General features: G+C 38.6%; 1 protein-coding gene across 2 annotated transcripts; it reads left to right on the plus strand.

Annotated features, from left to right (window-relative positions):
• Positions 1-6,019: 6,019 nt before the first annotated feature.
• svbp (small vasohibin binding protein) lies at positions 6,020-11,723 on the plus strand. Of its 2 annotated transcripts, none has more exons than XM_061833395.1 (3): positions 6,020-6,264; positions 9,013-9,151; positions 9,706-11,723. In XM_061833395.1, the coding sequence occupies exons 2-3, from the start codon at positions 9,038-9,040 to the stop codon at positions 9,790-9,792; spliced, it is 201 nt and encodes a 66-aa protein (XP_061689379.1). In that variant the 5' UTR covers positions 6,020-6,264; positions 9,013-9,037; the 3' UTR covers positions 9,793-11,723. The 2 variants fall into 2 exon arrangements, with proteins under 2 accessions (XP_061689379.1, XP_061689380.1); XM_061833396.1 differs by lacking the exon at positions 6,020-6,264 and adding an exon at positions 6,276-6,610.
• The last annotated feature ends 387 nt before the right edge of the window (positions 11,724-12,110 follow it).

Raw genomic sequence — 12,110 nt, forward strand, 5'->3', positions numbered from 1 at the left:
TTAGTTATTTACTTCCAATTTGGCCATCTGCACATGAGTTATTTCACGTGTTCTGTCAGTGTAAACATAACCATAATGGATACAGTATGTTTACAGTGAATACAGCTATTTGCTGGAAATAGGGAGGAAGCCGTGTCAAAAGTAATTGATGCAAACCCAATAACGTTTCCAATCACACTAATAGGCCACAATGTGAAGAAATGAAGGTCCTTTTGTCACTTCAACATTGTTCCTTGGAAGGAGCGCTTTTCAGATAATAACAGACGATAGATAGCTCCTTCCACCCAGAAAAAAGCAAAAAACTCTAATAGCTGAAACAGCAAATGATGAGCTACCCGTATGAAAGGGCTGAAAATTGGAATTGGACACTTGATTCTGCAGTGTCTTGCCTTAATAAGTGGCACCAAAATGCTTGTTTATTTTATTGAATGAACCTTCATACAACTACACGAGGGAAAAAGCAGTTGTATGTTTGTATGACACCATGTTTTGTTGAGACTTCCCACGTTAAAATCTGTCCCTGTAAAGCTAACACAGGAGAAATTAGCCAATGCAACATGAGTAGAAAATATCAGTTTATCATTTACTGCCTGAGTTGTTAGATAAACACTTTTCCATTTCTGACAAGTGGTGTTAGGAGTTGTTTTAGTCATTACCTCAAGGGTACATTGTGTTGGGATTTCTGTTGGAATGACACGCATTAGTGCCCCAGGGCCCATGCATGTGATGTAACTATAATTTACCTTGTTTGCTGCATTCTACATTAATAACAACCACTTTTTGTTTCCTATTTGTAAAAAAAGATAATTATAATTATGAAAAAATGTTCCTCAGGCTTTTTCGGTTAAAATACTCCCTCCATTGTATACGTACTCTTTTGTATGGCATTCGGGTTTAAGGTAGCATTAAATTGGCAAATGGTGAGAAGAAAGTGGGGGTTTCATTTAGCATAAGCCCAAAGATGGAATCCCCAGCAATTAGACTCTGCCAAGGAATTGAAAAAGTGCTGAACTGATTCACTGGGAGGCACACATGAAGTCCTCCTCTCATGCCTCGGTGACTCCCACATAGTTGTTTACCAACGGCATTTGAAATGAGGTTGCGCCTCTTTATCTTATGTGTGGTAGACATAGTTGACTGAGTATAATTATTGGTTCTGTTGTTATATATTTTTGTCAGCTTTACAGGTGTCCAAAAGTAGCATATGAACAAAAATATCATTACAGCTGTCAATGTTGCAGCCCAACATGCTATCATATTATTTAGCCATTTTGAAGTCATGTCGACCAAGTCACCCCTAAATGAGTCAAGTGTCTTTTAAATCTTCACCAGCCTTCAGGTATTTTCAGATACTATAAATCTGCACCCACCGTATGCTGGACTTTGCTCACCTTTCCCTTAGGTGACTCAGCTGAGATGACCTTTAACAGTGTGTAAGGTGTATCCACGTGTTTCTTTCTGCTATTTTGTCCATGGCATTCAGCTCTTGCTCAGTCTACACCAGTGTTCAGGTAAAACTGCATGTACAGTAGATGTTAATTCATAAACAGACATAGGATGACTAGACAAATGGCAGTAATAAGGTTATTAAAGCACAGTAACTTGTTACATTTTTTTTTTCTGATGATGTAGTCTAGGGATGTCAAACTCATTTCTCTTGTGGCCCACGTTATAGTTCGCATTTCCCTCAGAGGGACATTTCGAGTGAAGGCAGCGTTGGGATCGATTCCCGCTCAGTGATGGTGTTGACATCTGCACTGCGACTGGCTGGCGACCAGTTCAGGGTGTAGTCTGCCGCTGCCCGAAGTTAGCTGGGATTGGCTCCAGCTCTCTCTGAATAAATGCAGAAGGGTTGCGTCAGGAAAGGCATCCGGCGTAAAAAAAAAATCAAAAAGACAAGTTACTGCCGCACCACCATGACAATGGCACAAAAAAATGGCTTTACACATCAATGCTGATAAAATTCCCAATTTGTTTCTAGTCCTATCAAATTGATGCATGTGAAATTTCCTAGTGACACGCCATTAGAAAACAGTTTTTTTTTCGTTTTTCAAGAGAAGTTAATGGATACACAGAATCCCCCAACTTTTTTTTTTTTTTTGCATTTGTTATCAATTAATAGTATTGGTAATATCTCTGGATCTGTGCAAAGAACACAATCTTTTGGACACATTTTTTGTATGTAGTTATCCAATTTGTTTTGTTTTTATTTTATTTTATCTATTTTTTTGGGGTGGGACCTTGAGTGGTTCCCACAGGTACCACTCGAACAGAAAAATGAAAATAATGGGTAGCGTTTTCATCCAGCACACAACAGTAAAATTTAACTGTTTAGTTACCATTATGACTGTAGTCTCACTCCCATGTGTAACCGGACTACAGCGACCTTGGCAGTGGGAATGAGAACAGCTATCTTACAAGTGCCCAATAAAAACAAATTAGTTTTGTTTGTGTTAACCATGGTTTCAAAAGCAAAAACTTTCCTACAATGAACAAATGAACTCAAGTACCCCTTTTTGCAAATTTTTAAGCTGTTTGGGGTTGTTAATAACTCCTGAAAGGGACCCACTTGTGTGTTTTTTTTTTTCCTTCATCATTTGTCTATCTCTCATTGTGTGGAAAATATTGGTAATTTGTATGGTCTCCCAAACAGTGTTTTGAATGGAATGAGACCCTTATGTGCTTGTAATGTATGTATAGTTAGACTAAATCTATCATTGTGTCCACATTGCCCCTACGTGTGATTGTGAGTGCGGCTGTTTTTCTCCATGTGACCTGCAATTGGCTGGCAACCAGGTCAGGGTGTACCTTGCCTCCTGCTCGTTGACAGCTGGGATAGGCTCCAGCCCTCCCCGCGACCCTTGTGAGGATAAGCGGCTAAGAAAATGGATGGAGGGATGAATGGATGTGTAGCTTAAGGAAACTGACCACATTTTGGATGCTCATTCCCTTGTGGATTATGTCGCACGCAGATCAAACAAGCCCGACAAAAAAAGTTTTTTGCATACAAGTTAAATCCATGGATCATGTAATGCCTTTGTACCAGGGCTCCCATTCCCCCTGTTGAAACCTGAGACTTTGCATGGCTCAAGATTGCCGCCCCTTTTGTAGTACCTCTGCATGTGTCACTGTGTTCCCTGTAGTTGTCGTTATTCCTCTATTTTTCCAGTATTGTCCGTGTAGATTGTGATACCACCGTGAATACAGCAGCATCTGGTCTCAGATTGTTTAAGACTGTCCAATAAGATATTGTCTGTACGGTTTAGTCGTCCCAATCCAAATCTGGTTCTTTTTCTGTCCAATCAGGAACATTTCGTACTACCAAAACAAATTGTCCCAAACTCTTCCACTCCTGTTGTAATGACGTGTGTGGTGGTATCCATTTCTAGTGTAGTGCATTTAGTTTGTCAGTCAGTCTTGTTCCTGTCACCACGACTCATATACCATCTGAGTACAGATAATCATGATTTTGTCTGGTGTGGGCTGTTATAAGTTTATCTTATACTACATTGTCACATGCAATGAGTCACTTCCTACGTCATTTTGTGGTTGTTAAATCACGTCTTGAGCTGTTTGCAGCAAGAAATCTTCTGTTCTTGTGGGAGGTTTGTTTGGAATATCTAAGGTGTAATAATAGAGTGCTGGATTGCTATTTTGTTAGATATTTAACTGTCCTCCCAGTAATTCTTTTTTTTTTTTTTACTTCTATTTTTCCTGTCAGAGAGGGAATTAAGCCCAGTCCTAGTTTCAACAAGCCATCTCTTCCCAACAAACGTACGGGGCAAATTAAAAAGTTGCATTTTGGGAGCATTAGTTGTGACATTTTTGATGGGGAGATGGCTGCTCTCTTCCTCATCTGTGGCCACAATTTTTAAATGTTTCGCATAAAGCTCCATAAATTTCTCCTTCCTCTGTCAGAAAGGTGTCAACTTCCTTTTTCTTATTTTGTAGCACTCTTTCTGTGTGTAGTGCTTGGTTAATGTAATGTTACAGGGTGCCAGTCGGTTTGTCAACCCAATGTTTTTCAATCCATTGTTTTGTAGGATTATTTGAATTTCCATGAAGAGCATTTTTTAATTGCCCTTGATACACACTCCCTGGAGTGTGATCTTCAGGAATGCCACTGTTTACTTTAAAACATGCAGTCATTCTAATTCTATATTCTTCACCTCTATTTATTTAGTTTTAAGACACCCCTTATTTACATGGATCTTACAAAAAGGAGACGACAAGCAAAACAGTTTGAAACAAGGTGTACACGTTTGTTTATGTGCATGTGCATGTGTGGAAGATTGCTGAATACATGTGTGGTCATCATTTCTTTAACAGGCAGCAGTTCTAACAGTTCTGATGATTAGATGTTTTTGTTCTTGCTATCTCCTGCTAGGAGGCTGCCACGTTATCTCGAGCAGAGCAAAACATTTCATTATTGGAAGCAGATGTATGGTAATTATGATCACAATTATTCCTACAGAAGCTATAAACCCTCTGCAGCCTACTTCCACCGGATGTACCGCTGCTCTCCAGCCTTGCTGTTGCCACAAATTCTGCATGTAATGTAATGAAAAGTTGAGACAAATTGAGTGTAAATCAACTGTGAATGCATGCAAGTCCACTTAGGCCATCCATGAAATGAAAGGACCTGATTTGCTTAGTATCAGTTTCTTTAAAAACATTTTACACAAATACAAATATTTAGTTACTGGTTTCATAGGACAGCACTTTGGTATTTCAATGTTGCTCTTCTAAGAAACTGCTTGTCAATCAAACACAGTGGTCGACACAGTGACGTCTTTCACTTTGGATTTTCTGAGTGTGAGGCTTTTCTGACCACGAAAACCTGCAATTACCCAGCAGTTAGTTTGCGACGTAACTTCGCTCTGTGCCATATTTTGCAACCAATGGATGCATTCATTCAATCTTCAGATGTTATGAACTTGATCAAGTCTTTAATCACAGTTAAACAGAGGAGACCATTTAGATTTCATCCAGCAAATTGTCTTTGATGTATATGTGATACAAAATATAATACACAATAAGGTTAATTGCTTATACTGCTGAGTAAAAAAAATTGCTGCTCATGAAAGTTTTGCCTCTATGCTGATACATAATGCTTCAGGGGCAACTTGTTGGCAATGTATTTTTCAGGATATTATTACAAAGCGGCTCACTCTCCTGCAGCCAGGGGATAAATGCAGGTAAACCTTTGGTGTGCTGCACCATAAATCCAATTGTGGTACAGCACTGCCAGATGGCACATATGCACACGTACATACTTTTTAGTTATTCTTGGTTCTTAGGTGTTGTATCATGACTGTTTTTTTTAAATTTATTATTGTTATTATTTCTGAAGCGATAATTATGCTGTGGACCACTGTGGTTGGTGTGAGGCCAACTCATACAGCTTCCTGAACAGTAACACTCCAAGTGTACTGTGTGTGTAAACGTGAGCGTAGTTGTGTCGAACAAAACGATCAGTACTTCAACGGTAAAATTTAAGGCAGAAGACAAAGGGCATTCAAAAAAATTACCATAAACATTAAATTGAAGTCACTTGCAGCCGTCAGATTTGAATGACGTCACCCAGACGAAGCGCTCCATGGATAATAATGTGAGGTTGACATCTTGTGGGCAATCGGAGGCTGGGATTCAATCAAGGGTGCAAACGTTAAAGTGACAAAGTACAGTACTACTGTTAAAAAAAAAAAAAAAAATCTACATTTCAAAATTCTAATTGTACTATCCACATTCAGCTCTGTGTGTGTAACGTAAATTGAAGATGCTAAAAAAATAAATAATAATACGAAGGATATAATATTGAGAAGTTATCTATTGTTTTTTAAACACACACCACCGTTAATAGTAGCTTTATTAGAAGTCTTGCATTTGTTTTCATGTTTTCGTTATTCCTTCATTCAAATATTAACTAAATGTCGACATTGGATTGTTATCGATGAGGAAACGAGCACTCGTAATCGGAACCTTATGTCGTGTTCGACAAACTAGTAGAAGACGGACTTGTTTATTTGTAACACCTATGTAAGAGTTGTTTTTAATTCATTGGCTAATAGCTAGCGTCACTATTTATTGTCGTTTCAGCAACTATCTGTATACGTTTGCGTTATTCTCGCCATTAAGTACATACGAGTAAATATATGTTTGTCAGGAAGCCGTTTCCTGTCATAATCAAGAGCGTTGTCTTCCATTACGGTCAACGATTGAATGTCAGCTGGCTAACATTCACGTTAGCTTCTCAGACAAGTAGTAAGTAAACGACACCATCGTGAGAACTCTTTAATATGTGTTTAAGTTGTTATGATAAATACATTTACATCAATGATGAAATTATTGTGTATCGTGGGATTTTTCAGTCGTTTTCGTCCCCGGTATGTGTTAAATATTTAAATGATTGATATTACCAACCTGTGATTTGTATTAGGAAGTTTAGTGCTCTGTAAAAATGGGGAAACTGGACCAATCTCTGGCTGACGTCTGAATACAAGGTCAATGAAGGTCGATCTTTTAGAAATTACTTTGTTGTTGACTACGAATTTCAAATTTTAGGAACTTTATTCATCTTTATCCTATTTTGAAAACCCTCACATCACTGGTAAGTTGCTAAACACGGAAACGTATACAAATAATTTGTAATTAATGTATTCCTTTCACTATGTAAATCAAAGAATAACTATATCTTCTTTCTTAGGGGTCGCCACAGCATGTCATCTTTTTCCATCTATGCCTATCTTGTGCATCCTCCTCTCTAACACCCACTGTCCTCATATCCTCCCTCACAACATCCATCAACCTTTTCTTTGGTCTTCCTCTCGCTCAACGAATTGACCCCTCCATACAGGGCACTTAACAACGCCTCCTGAAGTTACGTCACCCCACGTGTGCTAACCTCAGACAAACAATTAGCAAAAATGACGGCGCAGCAAGAAAAGACTAGAGCGAAACTGTCCAATTTACCATCTGATTTCTCACTCGCATTCTTAGCTACCAGTGAAATATCGTTGAAAAGCAGACAGCAGTATTTCAGCGAGGGGTATTTCAATGGTATTTACATACATATCGACGGAGAAACCATTGATATTAGCGCGAGATCTTTCCGGAGTCAGAGGAAGACCAAGAAGCCACATAATATAATATATTATAATCCAAAGGCGAATTCGTCATTGACAGTTTCCTATTTTCGTGTTACATATTACACTTGTGTGCAGAATCTGTATGTGTATCTGTATAGCCGTTCGTGAACAGCCGTATGAAGGAAAAGAAGGCTTGATTTACGAGTTGTTTCTCTCGTTTTCTTTGTGTAACGTCACGCGCACCCCTCAATATTTATTCTTGAATTAGTGCCGAACCTACATAAGTCCCGACTGAGTACGACAATCACCACTTTATAGTGTCCTCAAACATCCTTCCTTCAGTCTTGGTGTCTCGGTGCACGTCGAAGGCTTTTAGGACTCGCTAGTCCGGTTTAGCTTAGCTCGGTAGCCGACAACAGAGACACCTTTGTGCAGTCAGATCATCGCAAAATATCGCTCAACACAGATCAAGTGTGTCAATCATTCACACGTAGCTATGTTATGCAAGCGAAGAACTGCTAATTCATTTATATGAGACAAATATTGAAAATCAAATATAGGGCATACCTTCGTGCAAACAAAGAAACACGTTTGTGCAGTCAGATCATCGCAAAATATCGCTCAACACAGATCAAGTGTGTCAATCATTCACACGTAGCTATGTTATGCAAGCGAAGAACTGCTAATTCATTTATATGAGACGTGTATTGAAAATCAAATATAGGACTTACCTTCGTGCAAACATATCTGTTCCGGTTGATGGATTCAGTTGATCATGCGGTCTTCCACAAAGTTTGATTCATCGAAGACATTTTTCGTACTCGGTCTTCTGTTCCGGTTGATTTTAGATGCATTCAGTTGATGATGCGGTCTTCCACAAAGTTTGATCCATCAAAGACATTTTTCGTACTGGGTCTTCGGTTTTGGAAAGGGTACGAATTAAACTCCACCAACTAGCCTTTCAGGATACCTGTCATCAGTATTACAAAGTCCGTGACTACACCTCTTAACCATATCTATTGTTAAAGAACCCAAATACGCGATAAAACGCTAACAAAAGCTATACTAGACCATGCAACGATGTCTGAGGAATGGCGAGTGCAAAAAAGGGGCGTGGTTTATGCAGATCTCTTGCCTCTGATTGGTCAGCGATGCTGATGACGCAATTTCTACGGAGGGTTCAATTGATCACAAATGCGTCTCGTTGTTAGCAAGCTAAGCTAAGGAAAACTAGGCCAATAAGCAAGTTTAAGTTGACGTTTTCACTCGCCCAACTTCTTATGAGTACTCACGAACCTCGTTGTATACGATACGTAGGTTTTGCAGGTCATGTAGATACTAGCGTTTGATGTTTTCCTCCTCAGTAAATATTAGAAAACAGACGCGTTTTGTTGTTAGCGATCTAGGCTAGGCTAACTTAGGCCGAGCAGGTTCATCGAATTACTATACTTACTAAGAATAACTATATCAATCATTTTTAAAACTAGTGAATACTACTTTCAATTTTCTACACAAAAATCACCCCAAAGCCTGGTTCAGTAAAGCAATATCCTATACAAATGCAGAAAATAAGTCTAATCAGTGCTGTGTTTTAAAAACTCCATAAACTGATCAAATACATTTTAAAAAAGAAATAGATTACAGTTAAGAGGCATTTGTTGTTGCTATAATTAGTGGTCAAAGTGACATATCACACATCAAATTTGGTAGAAAAATATATAATAAAGCTGAGCATATATGTATTTTAAAATGGCCTGACCTGAAAGTGTTTTGGGAGGGGTTGTCAACTTCTGGAAAAGTTGTGTGTGTGAAGGAGTTTGGAAACTATGCAAAAATATAAGAATTGAGAAGGGAACAGTACTTCTTCTTGGCACTGTAACTACAGCTATCTTATAATTGCTAAATAATATTGTTTACTGTTTAGGTTACTTGAGCAGAGAACAATAACAATGGAACCCGTCTGTCGTAAGGACAAGCCAAAGCTGAACTCTACTCCAATCAGAGGAGACAGATCAAAACAGAAGTCTGCACAGCAGGAACTCAAACAGCGACAAAGGGCAGAGGTAGCGGAGATCATTGGATCTATTTCCATGCACTGTATTTTCCGCACCACAAAGTGCACCGGATTAAAAAAATGCTGTCTCAATTACGGGGTCTATTTCTGTACTGAACACATACATAAGGCGCACCGTATTACAGAGTGCATGCTAAAACATATGGTCTACCAAAAACACACACAAAACTGAGTTTAATTCCACTTTATTCTGCTGTCTAACAATACACTCACATTTTTTTAATCAATCTTTTCTTTGTAATCCGCTGGCAATTGTTGCACCACGGTTCTCTTTATGTGACTCAAAAGTTGACGTGACCCAGATGTTCTTTGTTCAGTAATCCCTTGTTCAAGTACACCTAACTGTGGCCACCTCACTACATTTTTACAGATTTTGGAACTCAATTCACACAAAGTGCACTGGATTAAAAGGTGCACTGTTGATTTTTAAGAAAATTAAAGGTTTCTAAGTGTGCCTAATAATGTGGAAAATACTGTAGGTAGTACTACTACTGATGTGTGGTATAATTAACTGTCCACTGTGTCACCTATCTTCACATACAGATATATGCTTTGAACAAGGTGATGACGGAACTGGAACATCAGCAGTTTGAGGCCTTTTGTAAACAGATGCAGCCACAAGGAGAATGAATATGCTGTCATTGCTGCCTTCATCAGGGTTTTGCCTGGCACAAATTGAGGCGGAGGTCGTAGCGTTCTGATCACTCACAAATATGCCACGCCCCCCACTGGCTTGAACAAATAATTTTTCCAAGTATTTGCATATATTGTTTGACTTTTCTTAAATCATATACAGTACTACTACATCTTTTTGACGGTTTAAGGACTGACAACTGTTTCTGCGACAGTGCTGTATAATACTAGTTTTCAGTCACGCTATCAGTATTTGTTCACCATATTGCCGTTTGAGAGCGGAGGACTCTCTCGTCATACATTTAATAAGCATCAGAACAAGACAGTGTCGACCTTCCAGATGGTGGCGTGTTACAGCACAGAAAAACTGTCTATTGCAGTTACAAATGACGCCCATCTAATATAGGGCTGGTCTGATAACGGTTTTCATTGTAGGTGTTTTAGAGAATGACTGACTACATGATTCAAAGGGTCAAAGATCCAATTTCCTCCAACTAACACACAATAAAAGACAAAGTTAAACATGTTGACGTTTTCTATATTAAATCTGGTTATCAGACTATTGAATTTGTCATGTTGAATATTCCATAGAGCAGGGGTGGCCAAATTTTTTTTCAGGCTGCGTACCTCCCGTGATCTACTTTACGGAAGACTGTGTCATTGACTTGTGGGGGCGCAGTCGAACGAAGTATTTGTATGTGTCCAGACTTTTATACGTTTCCGAACTTTTCTGTGTAAATCTCGACGACTCACTCACCGGATATGTGTATATCCAGTTGTCCAAGACAAGCAGAAGCGAATTAACAGTCCAATTTCTTTTCGGCGAAAACATCGACTTCGGCATTCAATATGGGTCCTCTATGCCAATTTTCTCTAATTTTTCCATGTACCTTGGTTTATTATCACCTTCTAAATGTTGAACAGTATTGGACAAAACTCTGGTTGTCGTGCTGTAAGACATATTTTCATTTCGTCTCAATGGAATTAACTTGCAACAATGCTTTGTTTGACAGGCAATATGGCGAGTTACGTGATTTTATGACTTAGGTCCACGAGCTCGATAGCAACGCGATCAATGTATTGGGTACACCAGAATCAAGAGATGGAATGGATGGCAGGCTGTTGTCTTTGATGGATAATAGGCTTTTTTTTTTTGGGTTGGGGGGTGTCACACGCTTGACTAAAATTAACTATGATTGACCAGTTTATCGCTATCGATGCATTGAGCACGCCTGCCATAGAGTATTTCTATTTTAAGTGTTATAAATGCACTGTAAGCAAGGTGCAGAACATATTTGAGGAACACTTAGCAGAATAAAATATTTCATACACAACCATCAAATATGTGTCCAAATGGCCTTTATTAATGTCATGAATCGGTTACATTGAGCCTGTATGCTCATTTAGGTCACGTCATAAAACCCTTTGTGTTTTGTATGTAAAGTATGTTTACTTTCTGAGCAGGAGACTTTGGGGCAGTTCCCATTGTACTGTTAACTGTATTGTGAATTATTTACACAGCATTACCAAGAGAAAATATATCTTGTTGAATCCATCCTCTGCACTTGAAAGTATCTATTGTTTCAGTTATCTAATACAATATGTTATCTTTCAATCGCAAACTATTTGCACTTGATAGGTTGATCTTTTATTGTGTGCTTGGAAGGCCGCTTTAATAGAATTTTTTAGACACCAGAAATTCAACCATTATTGCCCTTGTGTATCTTTTTAGTTTGTTTAACTTCTAGTCTCAAATAATCTTTGTATAATGTATTAGATTTGTCCTCTTTACTGATGATGGCTTTAACTCAGTCATGGAAACTGTTGTGAATGGCACTGTAGTCAATGCCAACAAACCTTTACTTGAGTCAATTTTGTATGAAGTTTTTATTATTATTTTGTTAAATAAAAATTTCCATTAAAAGTTTTTTTTCCTGTTGGATTAATTGATTTAATATTTGTGTGTCCACACACAGGTAAAAACTGACACAATCTATTGAGATCCAATTATCGTCCCGAGAGGATTAGTGTTGGGAATGTTTATTTTGCAGAAACTAGTTTGAAGTTCAGTTCACCATTCCAAAGAGGAACCCTTTCAGTTAGTCAGTCATATTTAAAAATTTTGAACTTTACCGCTACAGAAATGTAGAAGTTTACACACACACACACACACATTGCCTACTGGGTTGGGTGGTGGGCAACTGGTTAGCACATCTGACTCAAGTTCTAAGGACCTAGGTTCAAATCTGGCCTCACCTGTGCTGAGTTTACAAGTTCTCCCCGTGCATGTCTGGGTTCTCTACAAGGACTCCGGT

Source organism: Syngnathoides biaculeatus, chromosome 10, assembly GCF_019802595.1.
Source record: "Syngnathoides biaculeatus isolate LvHL_M chromosome 10, ASM1980259v1, whole genome shotgun sequence".
In the NCBI taxonomy this organism is placed as follows: Eukaryota; Metazoa; Chordata; class Actinopteri; order Syngnathiformes; family Syngnathidae; genus Syngnathoides; species Syngnathoides biaculeatus.

Excerpts from the sequence above, each read along its gene's own strand:
- svbp (XM_061833395.1), top strand. The coding sequence starts at position 9,038 with ATGGAACCCGTCTGTCGTAAGGACAAGCCAAAGCTGAACTCTACTCCA. Across the intron at positions 9,152-9,705 it reads AACAGCGACAAAGGGCAGAG|ATATATGCTTTGAACAAGGT; the intron begins GTAGCGGAGATC and ends CTTCACATACAG.